Source organism: Bos grunniens, chromosome 27 (genome assembly GCF_055505025.1).
Source record: "Bos grunniens cultivar Pamir isolate PY7600 chromosome 27, Bosgru_T2T1.0, whole genome shotgun sequence".
In the NCBI taxonomy this organism is placed as follows: domain Eukaryota; kingdom Metazoa; phylum Chordata; class Mammalia; order Artiodactyla; family Bovidae; genus Bos; species Bos grunniens.
The window spans coordinates 3,437,220-3,464,744 of NC_141191.1; the positions used below are offsets into that span (position 1 = coordinate 3,437,220).

General features: G+C 40.4%; 1 protein-coding gene across 1 annotated transcript in view; it reads right to left on the reverse strand.

Moving 5' to 3' along the window:
* CSMD1 (CUB and Sushi multiple domains 1) overlaps positions 1–27,525 on the reverse strand; it is a 2,074,203-nt gene that overhangs the window by 112,490 nt on the left and 1,934,188 nt on the right. The window contains exons 48-50 of the mRNA XM_086379826.1: positions 24,051–24,239; positions 19,462–19,608; positions 12,201–12,389 (exon numbers count right to left, since the gene is read on the reverse strand). Coding sequence (XP_086235952.1) covers positions 12,201–12,389; positions 19,462–19,608; positions 24,051–24,239 — 525 coding nt within the window. The remainder of the gene's footprint in view (positions 1–12,200; positions 12,390–19,461; positions 19,609–24,050; positions 24,240–27,525) is intronic.

The window sequence follows — 27,525 nt, forward strand, 5'->3', positions numbered from 1 at the left end:
TTAAAACTTCATTTTGGTTTACCTACAGTAGGTCTTTAGCCTATCTCCTTGTGTTGCTTTTTTAAGTCATTGTTCTAGATATGAATTATATGTACACAACTTCTCAAATCTATTGGTGATATTTGATCAGTTGGAGGGAGGTGTAGAAAGTGTACATTATTTTATAGCGCTTTACCCTCCCCTACTGATAGTATCCTTTAATTATTTTTTCTGTATACCTTGAGAACTATATTAGACATGTTATAATTCTGCTGCCATTGTCAAACAATTTAGAACACACAAAGGGAAATGGAAAGTCCATTGTATTTACTCATACTCTTGCTATTTAGTGTTCTTTTGTCCCTTCCTGATGCTCTTAATTTATTATATTTCTATTGCTGTTTATTTAGAGAATTTCCTTTAGCTTTGCTTCTAAAGTATGTCTGCTAGAACAAATTTTCTTAGTTTTTCAGCATTTGGTAATAACTGGATTTCCTCTTCATTTCTGAAGGATATTTTTGTTAACCATAGAACTCTAGATTGATTGTTCTCTCCTTTCAGCACTAGATGAATGTCATTTGATTTCCTTTTGACCACCAGGTTGTTGATGGGAAATGTTCTGTAATTCAGATCCTATTTTCCTATCAGTAATTCATTGTTTCTATCTGGATATTTTCAAGATGGTTTTCCTTTGTATTTAGTATTCAGAAGTTTTACTACAATGTGCCTGGTAGGCATTCTTTTGAGTTGTTGGTGTTTGGGATTCAGTTAACTTTTTGAATCTCTTAGGTCCACATACTTTGCCAAATCTGGGAAGTTTTCAGCTATTTCTCCTCAATTTTTTTTTTCATATTTTCCTTCTTTCTCCTTTTCTTCTGGAACTCTGAAGACACAAATGTAGAATCAGAATTTTTAATGTTTATTGCAACATTCCTTAACATACTCTCTGAGTCTTTCAATATTTAGTTCAAAATACAAGATTACATGAGTGGAACAAATGGTCATATAATCCATTAAAGATTCTGATGCTGGGAAAGATTGAGGGCAGGAGGAGTAGGGGGTGACAGAGGATGAGATGGTTGGATGGCATCACTGACTCAATGGACATACATTTCAGCAAATTCTAGGAGATAGTAAAGGACAGGGAAGCCTGGCATGATGCAGTCCATGGGGTCGCAAAGAGTTGGACACATGACTAAGCACATATACATATATCATGGAACTAATTTGTTGAAAGATTAAAATACATAAGCACGTTATAGAGTTAGGGTCGCTGAAAGAAAACAGAATGTGTGTACTCAGGCACCTGGGGGATTTATTTCTCCCCAGAAATGTCATGAATTCTCATGTTAAGTTCCTACTTTAAATTTTTATTTAAAGAATAATATCATTTCCTTGTCACCATCTCTATTAATTAGTTATTTTGAATTTTAAAAATTATTACATAATTTGAGGAGGGTAAAACAATATTTCCATTTTACATATTTGTCGTCGTTCAGTTGCTCAGCTGTGTCCAACTCTTTGCAACCTTATGGACTGCAGCATGTCAGGTCTCCCTGTCCTTCACCATCTCCTGCAGCTTGCTCAAACTCATGTCCATTTAACTGGTGATGCTATTCAACAATCTCATCCTCTGTTGTCCCCTTCTCCTCCTGTTTTCAATCTTTCCCAGCATCAGGATCTTTTCTAATGAGTCAATTCTTTGTATCAGGTGGCCAAATACTGGAGTGTCAGCTTCAGCATCAGTCCTTCCAATGAATATTCAGGATTGATTTCCTTTAGGATTGACTGGTTTGATATACTTGCTGTCCAGGGGACTTTCAAGAGTCTCCTCCAACACCACAGTTCAAAAGCATCTGTTCTTTGGTGCTCAGCCTTCTTTTACATATAATGGAGATAAACTCAAAGTTGAGTAACGTGAAGGACCACTGGGAGCAAGTGGAAAGTGAAAATAAAGGCAAATAAATACCTCTTGTCTTTCTTTGAAAAGCCCGTAAGTCTTCTGTGATCACACAGCCAGCTGGCTTGCTAGTACAGTTTTTAATTGCTTTTAAAATTGACTCCTTTTGTTAAATTTGGAAAAGATGGGGCTAGAATTTAGGTCACTTGACATGACCCATGTCCTTTCCAGTCTGACATCCACAAAAATAAACACAAAGTGGGAATGGAAAGGAGGGGAAGAGAGGTAGAAAGGGAGATATTTGATGGCTTATGATTTAATTATTAGTGATTCTTTTTTCTAAAATGAGTTTCCTGATAATTTAATTCTAACATAAATAGTGAGGAATACTCTTGAGGTATACAGACACAAAACTTTTGTTTTTCCCCCTTTTGAGTAGGATGTTAGTTACACAGTTGATACTAATAGTGATTTAATCATTTAAAATCATTAATTTCCTGAATGTCATAGGTATTTAGCATAACTGGCCTGAGTTATGCTCTCCTTAGGCATGAAAAAGATTCCCTGGGTAATTAAAGCTGAGGTAGCATCTGTGTTATAGTGAACGGATTCTGCAACCCTGGAGTCGTTGTTAACACTGACACTAGTAGTTCCCGTGGGCATGAACCCCTGATCTGAAGTCCATCACATTCTGCACATATTTTAACGACTTTGGCATTTTCATGTGTAAGAGGAAGGTAAACTAGATTATCTCTATAAGCTTATCTCTAAATGCCAATGATTGTACTCAAAGCCTTCCTCAGCACAGACAAGACACAAGTGTCTGTCCTGGCATCCACTCCCTTCCCTCCACATTGCTCGGCAGAGAGTTTTCTAAAGCATCACAAGATGAGCATGGCAAGTGAAAGTACAGGGGAAGACCTAGCTCCTCTTCCAAATGTTCTGAATTTGTGTGGTGTTAACTAGGCCTGGTATGGCAACAAGCATGTTCTCTGACTCCCAACACACCATTATTTCATTTTTAAAAGTCAACATAAATTATTTTAACAAATATTTTAAAACATCGGTAAATATTTGCATGGTTGTGAATGGTGTCTACTCTTGTATTGGGTCCGGTTTTGAACTGTCTCAGATCCCAGGAGTAAAGCTGAGTTCTGATTTGGCCACCATCTTTAAATGGCAGACATTCCATTAATCATTCAGGCAGACACAAGGTGTCTGAAAACTGAAAAATCATGACTGGCCTAAAGAGGACTATAGTAAAAGTGGCATCTGAATATATTGCAGCTCCAGAGTGTATCTTTGTCATAGCACTTAACTACCCACAAATTTCTTCAGTACTTCACAGGGGACAGAAGCCAGGAGCACTGTTGGGTTTCATCAATGGGCCTTGCATCTTTGTTAATGGATTAGAAGAGACCACACCCTCAGCTAATGAGTTGCATTTGCTCTAGGCATGAATAATACAAGTTTCCCAGCATTTTGAGTTACCTTAGCAAAGTTATCTTATCCTGTCTCCATAAACTTGTTCTGTAGAAACAACCAGCTAGTTTTAGTAATAATGTAGGTGAGGTACAAAATAAAGCAAAGACATCACTTCCCCAACAAAGGTCCATATAGTCAAAGCTAGTTTTTCCAGAAGTCATGTACAGATGTGAGAGCTGGACCATAAAGAAGGCTGAGTGCTGAAGAATTGATGCTTTTGAGTTGTGGTGCTGGAGAAGACTCTTGAGAGTCCCTTGGACTGCAAGCAGATCAAACCAGTCAATCCGAAAGGAAATCAATCCTGGGTATTCATTGGAAGGACTGATGCTGAAGCTGACGCTCCAATTCTTTGGCCACCTGATACGAAGAATTAACTCATTTGAAAAGACCCTGATGCTGGGAAAGAATGAAGGCAAGAAGAGGAGGGGATGACAGGATGAGTTGGGTGGATGGCATCACCGACTCAATGGACACGAGTTTGAGCAAGCTCTAGACGATGGTGAAGGGCAGGGAGACCTGAAGTGCTGCAGGTCATGGGGTTGCACAGAGTTGGACACAACTGAGCAACTGAACAACAACAACAATCTGCATGGGTAGTGGGGTTGTTTACCACTAGCGCCTTTTGGGAAGCCCTAATATAAAGCAAAGCATCCACCAACTCTCTAGATTAGGGTCCCCTAAAAACTAAATAGTATGGATGAATATTTTTTCCTTTCATCACTAATACATTTGATGGTGAATCCCTCAGACCCCTCAGGCAACCATCAAGAGAAATTAGGCAGTTCTGGACCAGAAGTGGGAGACTTGGAGTCTGATACTGGCTGTGCCGGGCATCTAGTATCATCTCAAACAGTCACCCCAGGGTTTGGGCTCTGGAGAACCAGTACCGGGCCCGATGCACTGAGAACACAGAGCACAGGGGTGAGAAATTCACCCACATTTGGAGGAGGTGGGCCCAGAGGCAGTCCCTGAGCCATCACTAACCTCCAGACAACACTATCATCTTCATCAGTGTTAAACCTGGCTCTCCTTGGTCATATGCAAAGTTCCTGCCATTGTGAGAAGTTTTTATCTGCGTGACTTCACTCAATCTCAAAAAATAGTTAACCTCAAAAACACTCCAAGGAGTAAATTACATTATTATTTTTTTATTACATGGTTAATATTATTTGTCAACTTGACCAGGCTAAAGGGTGCCTAGACAGCAGATGAAACATTATTTCTGGGGTGTGTCTGTGAGGATGGATTTGGACTAGATTAGCATATGCATCTCAGAAGGAGTGAAGAAGTCCACCCTCCTGCTGGGGACCAGCCCCAGCTGATCCAGGGTAAGGAGAGACGGCCTAGGCGACTATTTATATGCTAATTAGAGATATAGAGAACAATAGAATAAGGATAGCTCAGTAGGAAAATTCAGTGGAGAAAAGAAGCTGAGTAGCTTGGTTTACGCGGGAGACCAATAAAACTTCAAGACAAGAAGTTTGCACCACTTATGTAGGCCGCAGGCGCCCTCTCGAATAGCGGAAGGTGCCTCACCCTAGACACCTTCTCGAGTGGGTCTTAGAAGCCCAGGCATAATTAGTAAGCGTGGTGGGTTCCGCGCTCCAGATGGAGACTCAGCTGGAAGTTAAAGGGAAGAATGACATGGGGAGACCAAGCGCTGGTGAACAAGGCCCGTAGCTTTATTTTTAACAGGGGCTTTTATACCCTAAGTTACACATAGAGGATAATAGGGGATGCAAAGTCAGCAGTCTTTGATTCTTATCAAAAACCAAGGTTTCTTTCCTGCAAATTTATCGTATACAAATGGTTTAGGTGATTTACATCATCTTCTGGCCAGAAGGCCTACTAACATTTTATGACTCTTGACAAGGACTTATCAACAAAGACTTATTTTTTTTAAGAGTAATTATTTTAAGGTTTGGCACCATCTTCCAAAGATAAAATTGCATTCCTATAGGGCGGATGTGTAATGGGTTTACAACAAAGAAAAGAATTTATTACCTTAAGGGTCTAAAGTTACTAACACCAAGGCCACTACTTATTTTTTACTATATACCAACTATTAATTAATACACATTCAAGGATACAATTCAGGGGATGTGAAAACTTGGCAACAAGCATTGACTCATCAATGAAATCCTTTACTAGTTTATTCTGACAGTTTTTAACTCTCTGAGAGGCTCTAAGCTATTTGAATATCTTAAGCTTCCCGTGCCTCTGGAGGCTAGGAGACTGTAAACAATCGTATGCATAGCTGCAGGAGTCCGGGTAAACTTGTCAGGCGAGTTAGAGAGCCATCTGAGGGGTTTGGATTTAAACACTCCAATTGCCCAGGAACTTTATTAATTGGAGCTGTAAGTTAACTCTTTGACAGAGAGAGAGCGAGATGGTGGTAGGGGACAGCCCCCAGTAAAGTCAGAGGTGAGAGCACAAAGCAATAAAGTAGGCAGACTCTGGTTTTTTGGGGGAAAATGCTCGAGAATATCCGGGGGGACTCCTGAGGCTCGATCCCGCCTTTGCGTATGCCGAGCCTCCTTCCTCATGACCTTTGTCATGAGCAGAATGCCTCACCGGCTCCCCGCACCCTCCCCCATTCGTGTGGGCGTCATGTCATCCAGTTCTGAGGCCCGAATAGAACAAGAAAGCAGAGGAAGGGGGAATTCACTCCCTCTGCTTGAGCAGGGAGGTCCAGCTTCTCCTGCCCCTACATGGAGCTTCTGGCACTCTCCCTATTGCCCCCTCCCAACCCCCATCCCTAACCCCACTGGACTCCGTGGCACCTGGACTGAATCCTACCACTGGCTGCCTGGGTCTCCAGCCTGCAGACTACAGATCCCAAGACTTCTCTGCCTGCACAACCAAGTGAGCCAGCTCTTTCAATAAATCTGTATCTACGTGTATCCTATTGGTGCTGCTTCTCTACAGAACCCTAATAAGACCACTAAGCAAACTGAGCTTTAGAAATGTCATGAGAACTGCCCAGATTCTTACAAATAGCACACAGCTGTGCTGGGGGACATGCCTCAGGGTATTTGATGCCAAAGTAGGTGTCTTAGCTACTCTGTCTTGTCTCCAAGGTACCACCTGCTATATTTCAGTATTGTTGCTGTTGTTCAGTCACTAAGTCATGTCTGACTCTTTGAGACCCCTGGATTGTAGCACACTAGACTTCCCTGTCCTTCACCATCTCCCTGAGTTTGCTCAAACTCATGTCCACTGAGTCAGTGATGCCATCCAAGCATCTCATCCTCTGTCATTCCCTTCTCTTCCTGCCCTCAATCAATCCCAGTATCACAAGGTCTTTTCCAATGAATCAGCTCTTTGTATCAGGTGGCCAAAGTGTTGGAGCTTCAGCTTCAACATCAGTCCTTCCAGTGAATATCAGGATTGATTTCCTTTAAGATTGACTGGTTTGATCTCCTTGCTGTCCTAGGGACTCTCAAAAGTGTTCTCCAACCCCACAGTTCAAAAGCTTCGATTCTTTGGTGCTCAGCTTTCTTTATGATCCAACTCTCATATCCATACATGACTACTGAAAAAAACTAAAGCTTTGACTACATGGACCTTTGTTGGCAAAGTGATGTCTCTGCTTTTTGATACACTCTCTAGGTTTGTCATAGCTTTACTTCCAAGGAGCAAACATGTTTTAACTTCCTGGCTGCAATCACATTTAAGTATACTCATATCTTTTTATTTCCAGTGTCCAACCACCAGTGATGAGTGAATAGATGGATAAATGAATAGGTTAGAAATATATTTAAAAAATATAATTCTGAAAATATTGGGTTGGCCAAAAAGTTCATTAAGGCTTTTACTGAATTTTGGCCAAACTAATAAAAACGCCATGCTGGTTTCCTCGGTGTGTATGCCCAGCAGTGGGATTGCTGGGTCATAAGGCAGTTCTATTTCCAGTTTTTTAAGGAATCTCCACACTGTTCTCCATAGTGGCTGTACTAGTTTGCATTCCCACCAGCAGTGTAAGAGGGTTCCCTTTTCTCCACACCCTCTCCAGCATTTATTACTTGTAGACTTTTGGATCACAGCCATTCTGACTGGAGTGAAATGGTACTCATTGTGGTAATAATAATAATAAATAAATGATAAGTGATTTAAAAAATATCTTGAAAAAAATGCCATGCTGAATTTGAGCATTAATGATATTTCTGGACACTCCCTCCCCCCTTTTTTTATTTCCTTTGTCTTCACCGATTTACCAAATTCTGTGTTTTGATTTTAATTGGAGGATAATTGCTTCACAGTGTTGTGGTAGTCTCTGTCATACACCAAGGCAAATCAGCCAAAAAGAAAATATATATATATATATCTCCTCCCTCTTCATCCTCTCACTCCACCCCAGCCCTCTAGGTCGTCACAGAGGGCCAGGCTGGGCTCCCCGTGTTATAGAGCAGCTTCCCGCTAGTTATCTATTTTACACATACATGGTAGTGTGTATAAGTCAAGGCTACATTCTCAATCCGTCCTACTCTCTCCTTCCGACACTGTCCCCCAGTCCATTCTCTGCCTCTGTGTGATTTCTGAAACTCTAAGCAACATCTCAGGTGACTCTCAGCCAGCACACCGTACACCATTAATCCTGGGTGAAGGTTGAGACAGAAAATAGCAGTAATATAGGAGATAATAGGCTGGAATCACCTCTAGGCCAGCAGGGCTTCACAGCGTTTATTTGCTTTCTGGGGTCGGATGTGATGTCAGGCCCTTTACAAAGAGGCTGTACTAGCATAAGAAGCAGCTTCCTATTTGTCTTGAGGGATAAAGGCTAGTGTTTCTGAGAATGAGGGCAGACAGAGGAACGTCATGACTGGTGTGTACAGACATTACCACAAAAAGATGGGCAACTTAAGAACACTGGTGGTTCTGAAATGGACAATGCAGGAATTCAGGATTCAGTTGAGAAGCATCTTTAGCTGCTCTAGAGCTCTCAAAAATAATTGGCACATCATAGCCCAAGGAAGGAAAACAAAGACAATCATCTGAAACAAAGAGAAGAGCTCCAGAAAGGAGGGGACCCAGTGGTCGACAGACAAATGACTGATGACCAGGACAGGCTGTGGCCTGGCACGTGCAGCTGCCAGACCAGTCACTGAGGGGCAAAGCCTCTGCTCACTGGACTCTGCAGGAAGTAGCTGGTCCCACCTCTCTGCTCTCGGAGGACTGGAGGAGGAGTCATAAGAAGGCAAGGTGTGAACGTTTAAAAAGAAAAGAGCCATTTCTTGGGAACAAAGAAGAAAAGTTCCAGTCAATAAAAACAAGAGCCTGGGGACAGAAGCTGGAGGAACTAGGTGACACGTCTAATGTTCATGTGGACTCTTCCCTCCAGAAGAAAGAGAAACGCCAGGCCCTTCTGCGGGCTTTTGGGAACACTGTGAGTTCTCTGTGTCTGGCTGTGTGCTCTGAGTGTGCACTTTCTGTGCAATGTCACAGGGCTGTCCTTGACTGGAGTGCACACAGTTGATCTGTTAGCTACTCTTTTCAATAGGACTCTGGATTCTCTTAGAAATAAATGAGAACTCTGCAAACTTTGCACAGTTGCTTGCCCAGGAAGATCAAGGGCTTCATATCACTATTGCTATTACACTAAATTAAATTACCCTTCATGTACATTTGCACACACAACTGTGTTTATTATCCACCATGTTCCAGACACAGACAGGGAACATAGAGCTTAGTGATATATGTGCCAAGTATAGATGGAGAAAATGCATCATTTAACTTGGTGAATAAACACACCGGATTCCGTCACATGATAGAGTATATTACACATCTTCTGTAAAATGCTTAAGATGTAATTTGAAAACTATAGATGATATCTGACACTGGCTGAATTACCCTTGTGTTGTGATCTGATCCTGGCACATTATTTGGGTCAGAGGTCAGCAGACCTCCCCACAGGGCAGAAGCAGCCTGTGGCTGGTTTCTGTACTGTGTGCCAGCTAAAAATGGCTTTTGTATTTCAAAAGGTTTGGGAAACATTTTTAAATGAAGAATATATGAAGGTGACCATCTGGCTCACAGCAGACACACAGGAACCACCCTGCCTGCCACTCATCTCTCAGTCTGCCCACACCCTTTACATTAGCGCACATTAGCAGAGCACAGGCGACGGTATCTTTCCATCTTAAAGTCTGGACTATATGAACAGAAGCTTAATCATATCATTTGTGAGAATGATCGCTGTCCTTTTGCTTCATCGCCTGCAGAACACAAGCAAAGCATAAACAACCCACAACATCAAGTCCAAACCAGGGCTTGGCTCACAAGGGCTCTGGGAATCACGGCTTTGTGATAAAGAGTTATTCTCCCTGTAACATGGGGACCTGAAAGCCGAGCCCTGTGAGGCACCAGTTTAACTGGATCTTTGAGATAATACAGAAAATTTCAGTTCTAATTTAGCTTCCTTCCAAGATGAATAAGATGAATGTATTGATAAGGGAAACAGCTGCCTGGCGGAGCCTCTTGCTTGAAGGCAGGAAATGAAGCCTGAAGGGCAGCAGATATGCCCTGCTTTATCAAGGAACATAAAAACCAATAACGGGTTTTCTGAGAGAAGTAATTTAAAAGGTCAAGGAAAGGAGAAAAAAGCAGGCTGGGGTTCTCTGCAAGGACACACCCATCTGGCTGGTTGCATGTTCTCACTCACAGGCGAGGGACAGTGCAGCTGCCTGTTTGCTGGTCCTGCCCAGGACTGCCCTAGCACTTGAACTGTCTTAATGATTCTGAGAGCTTCCCTGGTGGTCCAGCAGATAAGAATTCTCATTGCAATGCAGGGGGCACTGGTTGGATCACATGCTGAGGGGTCACGAAACCCACGTGTCCAAACTACTGAAGCCCGCAAGCTCTGGAGCCTGTGCTCCATCCACAGCAAGAGAAGCCATCACAATGAGAAGCCTGAGCACCAGAACTAGAGAGCAGTCCCCACTCGTTACACCTAGAGAGAGCCCGCCAAAGCAACGAAGACCTAGTGCAGCCAGCATAAATACATAAGCAGAGTTTCAAAACGAAGATCCTGCTTTACGTAGCAGGAATCTGACATAGGGAGATTAGGATGCACTGCCTATCAGGCGATGTTTTTCTATTAAAATTCTGTGCTTCTAAGATGCCACCAGTAAAAAGTCTATGAAAAGGAGAGTCAAGAAGATTCTGTCAGAAGATACATCATCTTCAATGGAAAAAGAAAATCATTCTCAAATGCCTATCTTAGAAAGTCATTAATGTGCACATTTCTCCCCATTCAAATTATTGATTGAACGCTACCTGGACAGGTATCCTGCTGGGAGTCCTTGGGCAGTACCTTCATGGTCATGAAGCTAGCAGTGGGGCCTGAAAAGACCTGACACCGACCCTCAGATTTACACCTCCCTCAGTTACTAAAAGGTGCATTTTTAGCAAACATTTCAAAATATGATTTTGCATGTTTTGTTTTTTTTTAACAAAAAGCCAACATCCTAGTGCAGGTAGGAAATGTGTAAGTTGTGTTTGTTCCTGTCAGAATAAAAGGCATGATGTTCAAACCATTGAGAAAAAACTATACCACCTCCAGAAGACAACTGAAATATTAAATGATATATTGCAATATTAAATATATATTAAATGTATAAATAAATTAAATGGATATTAAAAGTGGGTTCCTAGTGCCACACAGGGGTATTTGTCCACTTATTTATTTGTTTGATTCCAGTTTTCAAGTCCATTCAGGGTCCTGTCCAGGGACTCAGCCCCTAGAAGTCAGAGTTTGGGAACTCTTGTCTGTTCTGTTCTCAACCCTTTTCCTGGTTCAGTCTGCTATTTAGGTCATGGCTTATGTCCTGGGCATTCTGATCCCAGTGCCAAGGATAGGTAGCCCAAGGGGCTGTTCTGTGAGCAATAATCCTACTTTATAGGCAGAGAGTAATGAAACATTTAAAGAAAATGAGAAGCATTTCTTCTTTTGAAAGAAAATGAACTCTTCTTGGAAAAGAAAAATCATTCCTAATGAAACAAGCTCATTGGATCTTATGTTTATCTTACATTAAAGAAGAATTTCTGGAGGTACAACATAATGATGCAGGCTAGGTGTCTGACTAACTTCTTGTGGTTAAAGAGACATACAACATTGTGATAAATATCTGTTATTGTCTCAGAAAGTGATACTAGAAAGTCCAATATCTAATGAAAGCTGAGAAACAAGGAAATACATATGAGGTTCCATTCATAAAATGTAATTAGCTATCCAAGGCCAATATACTTCATTACGCATATAAATTTTGATAAGACAAAACTGAAAATTTCATGACTTCAAAGTCTTCAATTAAAATTAAAATGCCTTATTTGGAAATATGATTTTTGTGCATGTGGGAGATAAAATGGGGCCAAAGGCATGAGATTTGAAATCAACTCTAACAAGTCCTAGCTTTAAGTGACCAAGAGAAAATGAAATATGCACGTGTGGCTCAAAGTATGAGTTTTTAATCTCAGAGAAGGGAAAATGAGCTTCAGTAATTGATTTTTTTTTAATTTATACAACTGTCAAGAAAACTCTAAGTTGGATAACACAGTTTTTAATCAAAATGAAATATAAGTCAAGTATTAAGATAACTTTACACAGTATCTAGTGAGTGTTCAAACCATCCTATGAATTCAGGCTATAAAGCTCAATCAAGCCTAGTGCAAATGTTAGAAGTGTTTGCACGGGCAGTAGAAAGTTTAATTTGTTTTTATGAACTCACATTCAATTTTCCCTTACCTTTTAATCCATAATCACAGCTCCGGTAAGTTGTGATTAAAATAAGAGCAATACATTGAACTCAAGTTTGGGAATGAAAAACACATTCCTTACCCTGGCAGAGTGGAGCAAGGGAATCCCACTGATACATGCCAACTGGATTCCGTCTACACGTGGCATTGCTATGGCCAATCATCCGATACCCAGGTTTGCAGAAATACTGCACTTTACTTCCAACTTCTCCTGCAGTCCTATTTAAAACACCACCATTCTTCACAGTGTGGGTCAAGCTGCAGTAAGGTGCTGTGGGCACACAAACACACATACATAAACAAATGAATAAATACTGCATTTTGCTTGGTAAGAGACATATAAATGAAAGAGAGTCTCTTATTGTTAAAATAGTGGGAAATCAGCACTGATACAGAAACTTTACTAAAAGCATCTTCAAGTACAAAAGTGTTGTGGAAGTGGATGCAAGGGTGTGGAGCAAGAGGAACACTCATTCATTGCTGATGGGGATCCAAAATGGTGCAGCCACCTTGGAAGACGGTGTGGCAGTTTCTTGCAAAATTACACACACTCTTATCACGCGATCCAGCAATCATGCTCCTTGGCAGTTACCCAAAGGAGCTAAAAGCTTATGTCCACACAGAAACCTATGCCCAGATGTTCATAGCAGCATTATTCAGAGTTGCCAAAACTCAGAAGCAACCAAGGTGCCCTTCAGTAGGTAAATGAATAAACCAACTGCGGTCCATCCAGACAAAGCAATATTATTCAAGGCTAAAGAGAAATGATGTGTCAAAAGCCATGGAGGAGCCTTAGTTACATATGATTAAGTGAAAGAAACCAACCTAAAAAGGGTACACACTGCATAATTCCAACCTTATGACATTCTAGAAAAGGTAAAACTCTGGAAGAAGTAAAAAAATTAGTGGTTTCCAGAGGCTGATGGGGGAAGGACAGTGGAGCTCAAAGGATTTTTCAGCAGTAAAAATACCCTACATGAATCCACAATGGTGGGTTAATGTCATTTTACATTTGTCCAAATCCTCAGGATGTTCAATACCAAGAGTGAACCCAGTGTGAACTATGGACCTTGGGTGATAATGATGCGTCCATGTAGGTTAACAAATGTAGCCTCTGTTGCTGATGTGAACAAGGAGACAGAAGCCAAGGAGTATAGGGAAAATCTCCGGAACTTCCTATCAATTTGTCTGTGATCTGAAACTTCTAAAAAAAAAAAAAATAAAGTCTAAAAAAATCAATTAAAAATTAAAAAAAAATGTATAGCTGAGTCACTCTGCTCTGCACCTGAAATGGTCACAGTATTGTTAATGGGTTATACTCCCATATAAAATAAAAAGATAAATAAATAATCCAAAAGTTATCATTTTAAAAAAATCCAAGAAATCTAGACCCAAGGGTCAAGTCTCTTGAGTTTGAAGTTTAGATTATTTACAACTATTAATCAATGTGGTGGTGGAATTTTGACTTTCTGACCAAAAAAAAAGTATCATTAAAATGGAGAAAATTTAAGAATATAGTATCTTGCAATGAAGGCCATTTTTCCTTGTTGTTTAATGAATCTTGAGAATTGTACCATAAGGTAGCCTCTTTTTAACATGAGGGATTTGAATACCATCTTTGAAGAAAATGCACTACTTTATGTTGATGACCATGTTACAATAGTTTTAATCATCACATTTGCAGGGTGACTTTCAAAAATTAGAGACAGGAATTGTGAAAATCAGTCTTACCTACACAGAATCTAACCTTTCAGTGGCTAAAAGGCTCTGCATCTTATTTGCACATTTAGAGAAAGAAACTCAGTTTACTCTTACAAGACCAGTTTCACCACAGCATAAAATCCTATGAACCCCCTTCAGATGAATAAAACACTAAACTAAAGAAAGCTGTGCAGTCCTGGAAATCCAGGGTTCCTTTTAAAGAAGAGGTTTTAAATGCCCCACTCCCCTGTGGGGGTTCCACATAGAAAGCACACACACGAGGTCTGAAGGCTTAATGCCAAACTTTTCCTTAGAAATAAATTCAGGAGGAACCTTCTGAAGACTTCACATCAGAGCATTGCCGAGAAGTGATGTCTGTGTGTCTGGCTGGGTTGTCAACCATGCTCCTCTGAGATGCATCCTCAGAGACTAGTCTCAGCCAGAGGGTCTTCTGAAGTGCTGTTTCTTTCTTTCTTTCTTTTTTAACAGATTCATTTTTATTAAGGTAAAATCCACTAACTCTTAGAAGAAACTTGTGTCCTATTGGTCATGGCATTTTCTGTGTTCAATTGTTTGAGACTATCTACTTTAAGTTTTGAATGATCCAACATATTTGGTTTAGGGAAGGTATGAGTATAATCAGGCACCTCAGCTACCAACTACCGAGAATTATTGTGTCAATAAATTAAAATAATAATAAAAAGTAGGAAGACCAAGCAGACTGTAGGCCCTGGCCAAGTTTAGAGATAAAGTCTGAAATGCTCCTGAAGGGGCAGTGGGACCACATGGTTCTTGGGGTGGGTTTTTGTCACAGTTCAGTCTGTTAAGAGAGAGGAACAGCAGGATAATTGTCTAACTCTATAGGTTAGAACCTTATTGTCTTTCTTCAAGAAAATTAGAGATACCAAGGAAACATTTCATGCAAAGATGGGCACAATAAGGGCAGAAATTGTATGGACCTAACAGATGCAGAAATATTAAGAAGAGGTGGCAAGAATACATAGAACTAAACAAAAAAGATCTTCATGACCCAGATAACCACGATAATGTGATCACTCAGCTAGAGCCAGACATCCTGGAAAGAGAAGTCAAGTGGACCTTTGGAAGCATGACTACAAGCAAAGCTAGTGGAGATGATGGAATTCCACTCGAGCTATTTCAAATCCTAAAAGATGATGCTGTGAAAGTGTGGCACTAAATATGTCAGCAAATTTGGAAAACTCAGCAGTGGCCACAGCACTGGAAAAGGTCAGCTTACATTCCAATCCCAAAGAAAGGCAATGCCAAAGAATGTTCAAACTACTGCACAATTGCATTCATCTCACTTGCTAGCAAAGTAATGCTCAAAATTCTCCAAGCCAGGCTTCAACAGTATGTGAACTGTGAACATCCAAATGTTCAAGCTGGTTTTAGAAAAGGCAGAGGAACCAGAGATCAAACTGCCAACATCTGTTGGATCATCAAAAAAGCAAGAGTTCCAGAAAAACATCTACTTCTGCTTTGTTGACTACACCAAAGGCTTTGACTGTATGAATTATAACAAACTGGAAAATTCTTCAAGTGATGGGAATACCAGACCACCTTACCTGCCTCCTGAGAAATCCATATGCAGGTCAAAGAACAACAGTTAGAACTGGACATGGAACAACAGACTGGTTCCAAATCGGGAAAGGACTACGTCAAGACTGTATGATGTCACCCTGCTTATTTAACTTATATGCAGAGTACATCATGTGAAATGCTGGACTGGATGAAGCACAAGCTGGAATCAAGATTTCCAGGAGAAATATCAATAACCTCAGATATGCAGATGACATCACCCATATGGTAGAAAGTGAAGAAGAACTAAAGAGCCTCTTGATGAAAGTGAAAGTGGAGAGTGAAAAAGTTGGCTTAAAACTCAACATTCAGAAAATGAAGATCATGGCATCCAGTCCCATCATGGCAAATAGATGGGGAAACAATGGAAACAGTGAGAAACTACTTTTGGGGGTTCCAAAATCACTGCAAATGCTGACTGCAGCCATGAAATTAAAAGACGCTTGCTCCTTGGAAGAAAAGCTATGACCAACCTAGATAGCATATTAAAAAGCAGAGACATTACTTCACCAACAAAGGTCCGTCTAGTCAAAGCTATGGTTTTTCCAGTAGTCATGTATAGATGTGAGTCGGACTATAAAGAAAGCTGAGCACCAAAGAATTGATGCTTTTGAACTGTGGTGTTGGAGAAGACTCTTGCGAGTCCCTTGGATTGCAAGGAGATCCAACCAGTCCATCCTAAAGGAGATCAGTCCTGGGTGTTCATTGGAAGGACTGATGTTGAAGCTGAACCTCCAATACTTTGGTCACCTGATACAAAGAGCTGACTCATTTGAAAAGACCCTGATGCTGAAAAGATTGAAGGCAGGAGGAGAAGGGGACGACAGAGGATGAGATGGTTGGATAGTATTATTGACTTGATGGACATGGGTTTGGGTGGACTCCAGGAGTTGGTGATGGACAGGGAGGCCTGGTGTGCTGTAGTCCATGAGGTCGCAGAGAGTTGGAAATGACTGAGCGACTGAGTTGATAGGGTCCAATAACTATTTCCTTTCCTACTGACAGTTCCTTCTATCATCATTAGTTCCTTTCTAACTCATCTAGAACAAGATACAGAGAGGCCCAAGCATGAAGACATGGGGAGAATACTAAGGACTCAGTCATATGGATTGTAGCCTGCCAGGCACCTCTGTCAGTGGAATCATCCAGGGAAGAATACTGGAGTGGGTTCTCATTTCCTTCTCCAGGGGTTCGTCCCAACCCAGGGATCAAACCCACATCTCTTAAGTTTCCTACATTGGCACATGGGTTCTTTACCCCTAGTGTACCTGGGAAGCCCAAGGAGACATGGCACAGAGGGGAAGATTAGAACACAGGGTCCTGCCTGTTTGATTCCTGGCCATGCTAAGAATTAAAAGGACCAGGGTCAAACCCTCGCACTCAGCTGGTGCTGCCTTGGAAGAGCAGGTAATGGAGGGTGGCAGTCAAGGAGATATCAGGGATGGAAGACATGGGTGCAGCTGGCTCTGCTGGGGTCTGGGTGTATTTACAACACCCATTCTGCAGTTCTGACTCTCCCAACTCTGAAAGTGAAAGTCACTCAGTTGTGTTCAACTCTTTGTGACCCCATGGACAGTCTATGGAATTCTCTAGGCCAGAACACTGCAGTGGATAGCCTTTCCCTTTTCCAGGGAATCTTCCCAACCCAGGGGTCAAAATCAGATCTCCTGCATTGTGGGCTGATTCTTTACCAGCTGAGCCACAAGGGAAGCCCACAACTTATCATTAACTTCCAGGTACTTGATTTAATGGGCTTCACAGGTGGCGCTAGTGGTAAAGAACCCACTTGCCAGGCCAGGAGACTTAAGAGATGTGGGTTCAATCACTGGGTCAGGAAGATCCCCTGGAGAAGGGCATGGCAACCCCCTCCAGTATTCTTGCCTTGAGAATCCCATGGACAGAGGAGCCTAGTGGGGGCTACATCCAGGGGTCGCAAAGAACCAGACATGACTGAAGCAACTTAGCATACACACACACCCTTGATTTAATAGTGAATGACCATTACTACCTCAACAATCACTTAGCAGTTTACTGAATTGACTTGAACCATGATGTACTTGCTTTTGTTGTTGTTGTGTTTTGTTTGTCTATTATGTAGATCAGTTATATGGTTCTTACACCCAATGACCAATAGTTAACATGCATAAGGCAAGGATTTGTGGTGCAACACGTGGTCATATTATGGCCTTAGCTCCCTGGCCCACGTGCTATAGTCCAGGGATCACTGCTCTAAAACTACTGATGATGGACTCCTAGCAGTGGTCATTGAACCACCATCGAATTTTATCTGAAAAGCTGTCCAAAGATCTATCTGTATCTATATCTAATGAGAGATACATAGATATGTCCACTCACAAAACAACAGTTTATAGCCTTAACGTTAAATTCTTCTTTTTCTGATTTCCCAACAAAGAGAATCATCTTGTTCTATAATGAATGAAAACATCCTTTGAGCAACAGAATTCAAGGTGTAGTCACACCACCAGGCTATTAAGTAATTTGCCACAGATAAAACAAGATAAATTATGTTCACCATGATTTCCCCTGCAATATCCATTTTTGCTCATTAGAAATAAATTCAAACAATTCTACAGGCTTGAGTATTTATTTTTCAGAACAAGGAATTTGATGAACAAAAGTCCAATCATTGTCCTAATGATCTCAATACCCATTCCAATGAAGGGATTTCAACTGTGAACTCTTTGCTGATAAGCATTTTGAATGGCTACTTTAGTGAAGGGGGAAAACAAAGATCTAAGCATGTTTTGTTGGACTTTGTAGAGGAAACACGAGTGAATTTCAGATTCTCTGTCTTTCCATCAACAGACATTTCAAAACACTAATGCTTTTTCAATGCTTTTTATCATTTCATGATACCTACCAATCAGAGACAGCGAAAATATTCTTAAAGCTACTAACACCTTTCACTGTCCACAGGATATTGCCCTTCACTGACAATGCACAACAGACTTGGAATAAGCAACCCCTGGGAGTTATACTGGTCTATAAAATGCATAGAGTGGGCATCTATCTCCTTTGGGAAATGGACCTCAGTTGTTAGCACGGATATTGTAGTAACACTAAGAAAAGGTTAGATATTTTGCTTAGTAATGAAAATATGAGGATTTTAGATTGTCTGTCTACAGCTTTTGTAGGGCACTGTAAACATGAGGTTTTGGGCTAGCCACATTGAGAGGATCTAATCTCTCAGAAGTATATTCACTGATTTAATTAAAATAAAAAACTACTGATAGAAAATAAATGAACTATATGGGGAAAAAACAAAGTCCTTTAAATGTTGATAAGGAAATATATATGTAAACATTTATTTTGTATATGGTTACGTGTGTGTGTGTATTTATATGTATAGTATCTCACATAAAGAGATATATAAAAATATAATCAATAAAAAGAAATGCTACTAATCATAAGATGTTATATACTGGATGCTTGGGGCTGGTGCACTGAGATGACTCAGAGGCATGGTACGGGGAGGGAGGAGGGAGGGGGGTTCAGGATGGGGAACACGTGTGTACCTGCGGTGGATTTATGTTGATGTATGGCAAAACCAATACAATACTGTAAAGTAATTAACCTCCAATTAAAATAAATAAATTTATATTAAAAAATAAAAAAAATTTAGAAAAAGAGAAAAAAATTAAATGCGATAGTTATCTCCTCCTGTTTGTCTCCTTAGCTTTTAAACATACTTTAAAATTAAAATATGTTTTGTTTATATTATTATATATTTATATTAAATTATATTATTTTCTTTTGGGGGAAAGAATCTCTGCTTTCTGTGGCATGCAATTCAATGGGTTATGACGCTAGCAAAAATATTTATTTATATTAATCAACAGATAATTTATTTTCCCTAACACAGTTTAGAGATATCACTCAGTGATTTCATCAAATTATTTCTATTGAAGTTACAAATTCATTTTTAGAAATTAGGTTTATAGTACAAACCATTAATTTTTAAAATTTAATGCAGAACATTTATATTAACACTTTACTATTAAACCTTAACTTCACTTACTGACCTGAATAACGAATCTTGAATCCTTTTTTACTGGTTGCATGGTCAGTGGACCAGCGGAGATATAACTGATTACTCTTGCTTGTAAAATTTGATTGTTCAGTATGGTTTCCACTCAAGACCACTAACAGAGGACTTTGACCAGAAGACCCTAAATGAAACAAAAAAAAGCAAAAAAGTTATGATATGAATTTGCACCTACAAAATACAGACTACATTTAGCTTTTAAGTTGGAGTCTAACTGTACAATATACAGCTATTTAGTCCCAAAGGAGACAAATAACTCCAAATAAATAAAGCAACAGATACAGTTCCTCATAAAAATAATAACAATAAAAGAAGCAATAGCCAACCAAAATAATTTAAGATATATATGCTGCTAATACATAATACTTGAAATGAAAATGTTACTTATAAAATGGCAGTAATTTAAAAAAAGAAAATAGTTCCCACTACTAGTAGCATATGCAACATTGAATTGATACAGGGAATTTAATACTAGTAAAAGTACTGTTGTTTAGTCCCTAAGTCATGTCCAGTTCTTTGGGACCTCCTGGACTGCAGCACTCCAGGCTTCCGTGTCCTTCATATCTCCCAGAGTTTGCTCAAATTCATGTCCATTGAGTGGTGATGCCATCCAGCCATCTCATCCTATGTGGCCCCATTTCTCCTTTTGCCCCCAATCTTTCCCAGCATCAGAGTCTTTTTCAATGAGTTGGCTCTTTGCATCAGGTGGCCAAAGTATTGGAGCTTCAGCTTCAGTAGCAGTCCTTTTAATGAATAGTCAGGGTTGATTTCCTTCAGGATTGACTGGTTTGATCTTCCTGCAGTCCAAGGGACTCTCAAGAAGAGAGAGCACCAGCACCATAATTTGAAAGCATTAATTCTTTGGTGCTCAGCCTTCTTTATGGTCCAACTCCCACATCTACATAGCTTTGACTGTATGAGCTTCCCAGGCGGCTCAGTGGTAAAGAATCTGTCTGCCAATGCAGGAGACATGGGTTCAGTCCCTGGGTTGGGAAGATCCCCTGGAGAAGGAAATGGCAACCCACTCTAGGATTCATGCTTGGGAATGGAGGACCCTGGCAGGCTACAGACCATGGGGTCACAAATAGTTGGATATAGCTTAGTGACTAAATAGCAGCAGTGAAAGTAAAAATTAGTACAATCACCTTGGAGAGCAGTTTAGTAATATCCAATACAATTGTAGGTTTTAATTATATTTTTTATAAACTCCAGAATATGTGCACAAGTGTTATTTATATAGCAAAATGTTTATTCTAGCAATTTTTATAGGGAAATTTAGATTCTAACTTGTGGTTTGGAGTTTAAAAAGATATTAAAAGTGTTTTCAAAGAAATGCTACACATATTAAAAATGATATTTAGAAGTGAAATCTATTTGCAAATAAATATAATAGGATAACAATTGTGTAAACATTCAAAAGTGTTCAATATACAAACTGTGTGAATGTTCATGTATAGATAGGAGATGATACTTGGTAGTAGATAGACAGACAGATTGATAGACTGATAGAGATAGGAAATGAACCATGAAACATGCACATGGATGACACTTCACAATATTAAATGCCTCCAGGAGAGGTGCAAGTGAACTGGGTGTGCAAGGAGCTCCTAAATTGATCTGAACTTGTTGCTTCTTTGAAAAAAAAATACACAAGATAAATCTGACAAAATACTAAAATGCAGTACATCAAGTAATGAGTCTATACCCATATACATTAAAAAAAAAACTTTTTGTATATTTAATCTTTAAAAATTGAAAAAAAAAACCAAAGCTAATACTCAACATAGTTAATAGTCACTGGCATTATTCTCATCACCATAACCTGACAATATTTGTTGAGACAACTCACTCTATTGAATCCAGAAGCTGCACCCACACTTTAAGGTCTCCTCCAGGACACCCCTTGATGCCATCTCAAATTCTAACAGGCTTCATGGCTTTCCTGCCAATGCAGGAGACACAGGAAACTCGGGTGTAATCCCTGGGTCATGAAGGTTTCCTGGAGAAGGAAATGGCAACCCATTCCAGTACTCTTGCCTGGAGAATACCATGGACAAGGATTGTCTGTGCTGTTTTACTTGTTGTTTGAAGAGATAATTTATATTCTAAAATGAAATGCCACTGGGAAATAAATTCACCTGAATTTATACAATTTTAAAATGTCATTTTTAATGACAGAACTCGAGTCAAGTTTCAGATATTCTTAATCAAACATGTAATCCTTCATCATCTTTCATCTTTTGTCTTTGCTTATCATGTAACAAACTTTCTAAAGGATTATTCTTTAAAAATATACATGTCCATAATGAACAGCAGTACCATCTCTTTTATTAAGGTGAAAATTATCAAGTTCTGCACAAGTGAAGACCACCATATGTATTTTGACACCTTTCTCAGTTGAGTTCTATAATGATTTAAGTCCTATTTTCTTTTTAAATTGAGGAATATTCACTACTTGAGCCGTGTGTGTGTGTGTGTGTGTGTGTGTGTGTGTGTGTGCACACTCAGTCATGTCCAACTCTTTGCAGCCCCATGGACTGTAGCCCATTGATCTCCTCTGCCCATGGAATATTCCAGGCAAGAATACTGGGGTGGGTTGCCATTTCCTCCTCCAGGGGATCTTCCTGACCTATGGTACAAACTTGTGTATCTTGTGTCTCCTGCATTGGCAGGCAGATTCTTTACCACTAGCACCACCTGGAGCCTTGCTGCTGCTGTTAATAAAGCTTAAAATTGATATAGTCAATTTATTGTTATTATTTTTTTGCCAACTCATGAGCTATAAAACAGCCACTGTGTTTCAAAAAAACAAAAGAGATGCAATGAACATGACATTTACTGCAACACAAATGCCAGTGCTTAGAAAATTATTCATATGAAACTCTGACCTTTCATTTTATAGAGAAATCTTTGAGAGTAAAACCAAACCTACTCATAGATATCTGGCAATTTTGACAGCAACTGCTTTGATATTATCTCTATTAGCTATTTTGCTTGTGGTTTATCATGGGCGTGATCTGTCTGTATTTGGAGGGAGCTCATACTGTAAATGCTCTGGGCATAAATTATTGATAATGATTTTGCTTCTGAAATTAGAAGAGGTAGAAACACTGCCAGCTAAACTTTCAATTCTACCAAAGTAAAACAAAGGAACCCACATATATTTAGAATGATTATGTAAATATATATATATATATATAACTACATACAGAATTTATAGGAATACATATACACAAAGACACACACACAGCCCCTGGAGGTTGGTTGCCTGCCTTTACTATTTGTGACATCTAATCAGCCTCAAGGCACAGTTTCCCTGGCTCCTCATTGACAAAAGAAGCCTGTTTGTGCACCTGGCTAATGTGTTACTTCTTCCTATCCTAGAGATTAAGGGCCAAGTCTTCAATAGTACATGTCTGTTTTAACATGCACTTAAAAACTCTGAAAATGAAAATATTACTCTTCAGTCCTCTGTTTCTACATATATAAGTATGAGTTTAATTTCCAATTTAGCTGCTCATCTTTGGAAATCTGCACATTAATTTACTGTATATCCACAGAAGCAACTTGACTATTATGATTCATCAAGTCAGTAAAAGGCATGCAAACATACGCAGAATCAATTACAGTAATTTTTTTCACTGAATTGATTGTTATTTATCTGAACTCAGTGACAAATCCATCAAAACATGTGAAAACCCTATTATTATCTACATCCGTAATTGTATCATGGTCTAATTTTTGGGCTATGATAATGCTTTAGTACAAAGAACAATTATTAATATCAGTTTCATTTCAAATCAACAATTCAAGCACATACTATGTTTTAGCAGAGCACTGTCATTTTAAAATGTTCATTAGAATTGTACAAAAATGTATAAGACTCACATTGAAAACTGTATTAGCATTTGTTCAGGGAACTATCTCTAAAAAAATTCTACATTAAGAATACTGTAGCATTTATCACCCAGAAAACTCTATGAGCCATTACTTTTATATAATTCTAGTAAAACAATCATTTAGACCAATTAAAGTACTTATAGGCCTCTGCCCTCTTAAATTTCCTAAAATATCTTCTAGATCAATATAACCTTTGAAGAAAGGAAAGGAAGAGTTTCTGAAATCATCCATACTTTAAAGCCCCATGTTAAATAATTAAAGAATGGTTAATGTAAATTCAGTACATTTTTAAGGTGTATTAAACCAGCATTTTAGTGGTTTAAATTTGCAACATTAAGAAGGGCATGGTGATCTTTTTCCTATCACTTGATCTCTGAGACCACACTAGTCCAAGAATAATTCATTTTCCATTTAGGGGGAGATGTAATTTACCTCAAGAATATATTCAAGTTTGTGCATTACAAAATACAACAGGATCCTTATACATTATGTGTAGGTCCCTGGTATGTATTCTTATTTTGACCGCACCTAGAGACATGTGGGATCTTTGTTCCCTGGCCAGGGATCTAGCCCACGCCCTCCAGAGTAGAAGCTCAGTCTTAACCACTGGACCACAAGGCAAGTCCCAAGGTCGCTGGTATGTTAACAAAGTTCAAAGAGACTTACCATCAAAAACTTCCAGTGCGTCAAATTGCTTTTCACTTTGGAATGTGTCTACAAAGATGGTGATATTGTAGTTTGGTTCCACTCGGATGCTCCAGGAGCAGGTCTGGGAGTTAAAATAGTTGCCTGGATACCCTGGGCTGAGGATGACGCCAGAGGATTCTGTCCGGACTTCATTGGCTGGGCATTGTGCTACGGAGAAAAGCACCAGGGAAAGTTTTCCTTAACAAAATCAATTCCTGGGTATGCAAGCTCATGGGGGAAAAGAAAAAGCAATCTTACTAAGTCAACTGTGACCAGATTTAGTAGGTGATACACACATAGCCTTTTCATCCTGTTCATGGGGTTCTCAAGGAAAGAATACTGAAGTGGTTTGCCATTCCCTTCTCCAGTGGACCACATTTTGTCACAACTCTCCACCATGACCCGTCCATCTTGGATGGTCCTACACAGCATGGCTCATAGTTTCATTTAGACTAGTCTGTGGTCCATGTGATCAATTTGATTATTTTTCTGTGATTGTGGTTTTCATTCTGTCTGCTCTCTGAAGGATAAGGATAAGAAGTTTATGGAGTGTTGTTACATCAGAGCAGAACCCAACTCTGGCTGTACTGTACATTTAAAGCAGGTCCAGGGAGATTGTAAAACCCTAGGCCCTGTGCACCTGCAGACAGAAAAAAACTTAACACTTTACTTTACTTTTTTAATATCAACACATTTCCTTAACTTGAGAATACTCACTTTTGTGATAGCCCTCTGTGCTAAAATACACTTGGCCTGTGTCTGGGGCCCCTGGTAGGAGCTCCCCAAACCCTTGGAGTTTCCTGAGTGCTGGAAGTGTCTTCGCAGCTCCAAAGGCCCCTCTGGGTGACACCCGAGTCTGAGCTGATGAGATGACTCAGGGTGGGTCTGTGTAGCCTCAGAAGGGCTGAATACCACAAGCACCCAGGGAAGAGAGGGTGCAGACTTTCTGCCCACTCACACACCTGGGGGAAGCAGGGAAGGTAGGGCTGGGGTACTGGAGACTTGGTTGCACCAAAGCTCTTAAACAACGTATTTGTTGAGCCTGCAGGTTGGTGAAGGCACACACAGTGGGGGGCTGGGGCACCCCAGGTCCTGGGAGACACCTCCAGGCCCTGCCCTTTGTACCCTACTTGCTCACTCTACTGTTGATAGTCCCCTATATAACATTGACTGTAAATGTGAGTCACATTTGTTTCCCTGATTTTTATGAGCTGTTCTAACAAAGGATCAAACCAGAGAGGGGGTCCCAAGATGGTGGAAGAATAGGATGGGGAGAACACTTTCTCCCCCACAAATTCATCAAAAGATTATTTGAATGTCAAGCAACTTCCGCAAAACAACTTCTGAATGCTGGCAGAGAACACCAGGAACCCAGAAAGGCAGCCCAATCTCTTCGAAAGGAGGTAGGATAAAACGTAAAAGATGAAAACAGAGGCAAAACATTGAGGGATTGAGACTCATCCTGGGGAGGGAGTCATGAAGGAGAAGTTTCCACACAATAAGACAACCTCTCACAGGCGGATCTGTGGGAGTTTTAGAATCTCAGAGGGCAACATAACTGAGAGAAAAACAAAACAAAACAAAACACAGACTCTGCGCCTAACTCCAACTGCCAGAAGAGAAGTAGCCTAGATGCTCACATCCGCCACCAGTGAGTGGGGGCTGGGCAGGGAGGCACAAGCTGAATCATTGGCCCTTAGGGTAAGGACGGGGCCTGAGTGCCCTGAGGACAATCTAAGGGAGCTAACGTGAGATAGCAACCCAAACTGTGGTATCGCCAGAGAGACAAAAAATACGTCTTTCCCACAAGATGCTCTAACTCTCAGCCTGGCACACTCACAGAACAAAGGATTGAGTGAATAACAAAGGAGAGCTGGCTGTCTGTGTGTACGCCCCTCCACCTCTGGAGGCAGAGAGGCAGGCCTACTACAGCCAGAGTCAGAAGGCAAGGGGCTGCTGCAATCTCAGCCCCAGAGATGGCATCCTCCACCAAACTGTGAGGCTCCCAGTTGCTAACCACATCTTCCTGGGATCCTAGATGGTTGACATCTGCCAGGAGTGTCGCAGCCTGAGATCAGTGCCCCAGAGGAGACACACAGCATACCTGAGATGGCGCGCTTGAGGTGTCCCCGGGAAACCAAGCAGCTGGGACTGGGGAGGTGATTAAGACACATGGCCCACCTGGGACAGTGCACTCACCAAGCACCTGGTCACCCGAGCTGCTCGGACCTGGGAAGGGCACAAAACGCACAGCCCAACCCGGTCTGTGCCCTGTGGAGTACACAAGAACCTGAGCGGCTCAGACCTGGGAAGTACATAAAATGCAAGGCCCATTTGGGACAGTGTCCTTGCAGAGCTCCACGGAGCCTGAGCATTGTAGATCCAGGAAGCACATGCTGTCTTGGACTGGGGCAAACCCAGTGTGGTCCATACACTGCAAACACTCCCCACAAATGCCAGTGAAATTTGTTTAGAGAGTCCCTCCCTCCCCAAAACACAACTGAACAAGTGAGCCTAAATAAATGACCACCTTTGCCCCCTACTGTCAGGGTGGAAATTAGACACAGAAGAGACTTGCAAACAGAGGAAGCCAAAATAAACAAATGAGAGGGAATCACTCTGGAAGTGACAGGTGCAACAGATTAAAACCCTGCAGTTAATACTGACTGTGCATTGGAGGGGGCCCATAGACCTTGAGAACAAGTGCAGGCTGGAACAAGGAACTATCTGAAACTGAACTGAGCCCACACTGCCCATAACAGCTCCAGAGAAATTCCTAGATATATTTTTACTATTAATACTTTTTAATTAAAAAAAATCAAATTCTTTATTACACCTTTAATTTTCATTTTTATAACCTACAATTACCCTGCAAAAATAAAAGACCCTATTTTATTTATTTATTTATTTATTTTTAAAAGACCCTATTTTAAAAGCAAGTTTCAAATATATGTGTGTGTGTGTGTGTATGTGTGTTAATCTTTGTGATTTATTTTGCTTTGTATTTTTTTATATTGTATTTTTGAGAGTCTAACCTCTACTCTAGATTTTTAACCTTTGCTTTCTGGTATTTGTTATCCACTTTGTATCTTTAAGAATCTAATCTTCAGTATCCATTTTCATTTGATTACTGACTTGATTGCTTTCTCCCCTTTTGAATCTCCCTTTTCTCCCCCAGGTCACCTCTATCTCCTTCCTCCCCCTTCTCTTCTCTACTTTGTGAATATCTCTGGGTGTTCTGGGCTGTGGAGAACACTTCAGGAACTGATTACTGACTAGATTGCTCTCTCCCCTTTTGACTTCCCCTCTTCTCCTGGTCATCTATATCTCCATCCTACCTCTTCTCTTCTATGTAACTCTGTGAATCTCTATGCATGTCACTCAATTCTGTGGAGAATTGTTCACCATTAACCTAGTTGCTTTATCATCTGTGCTGTATAAGGATACTGTAAGA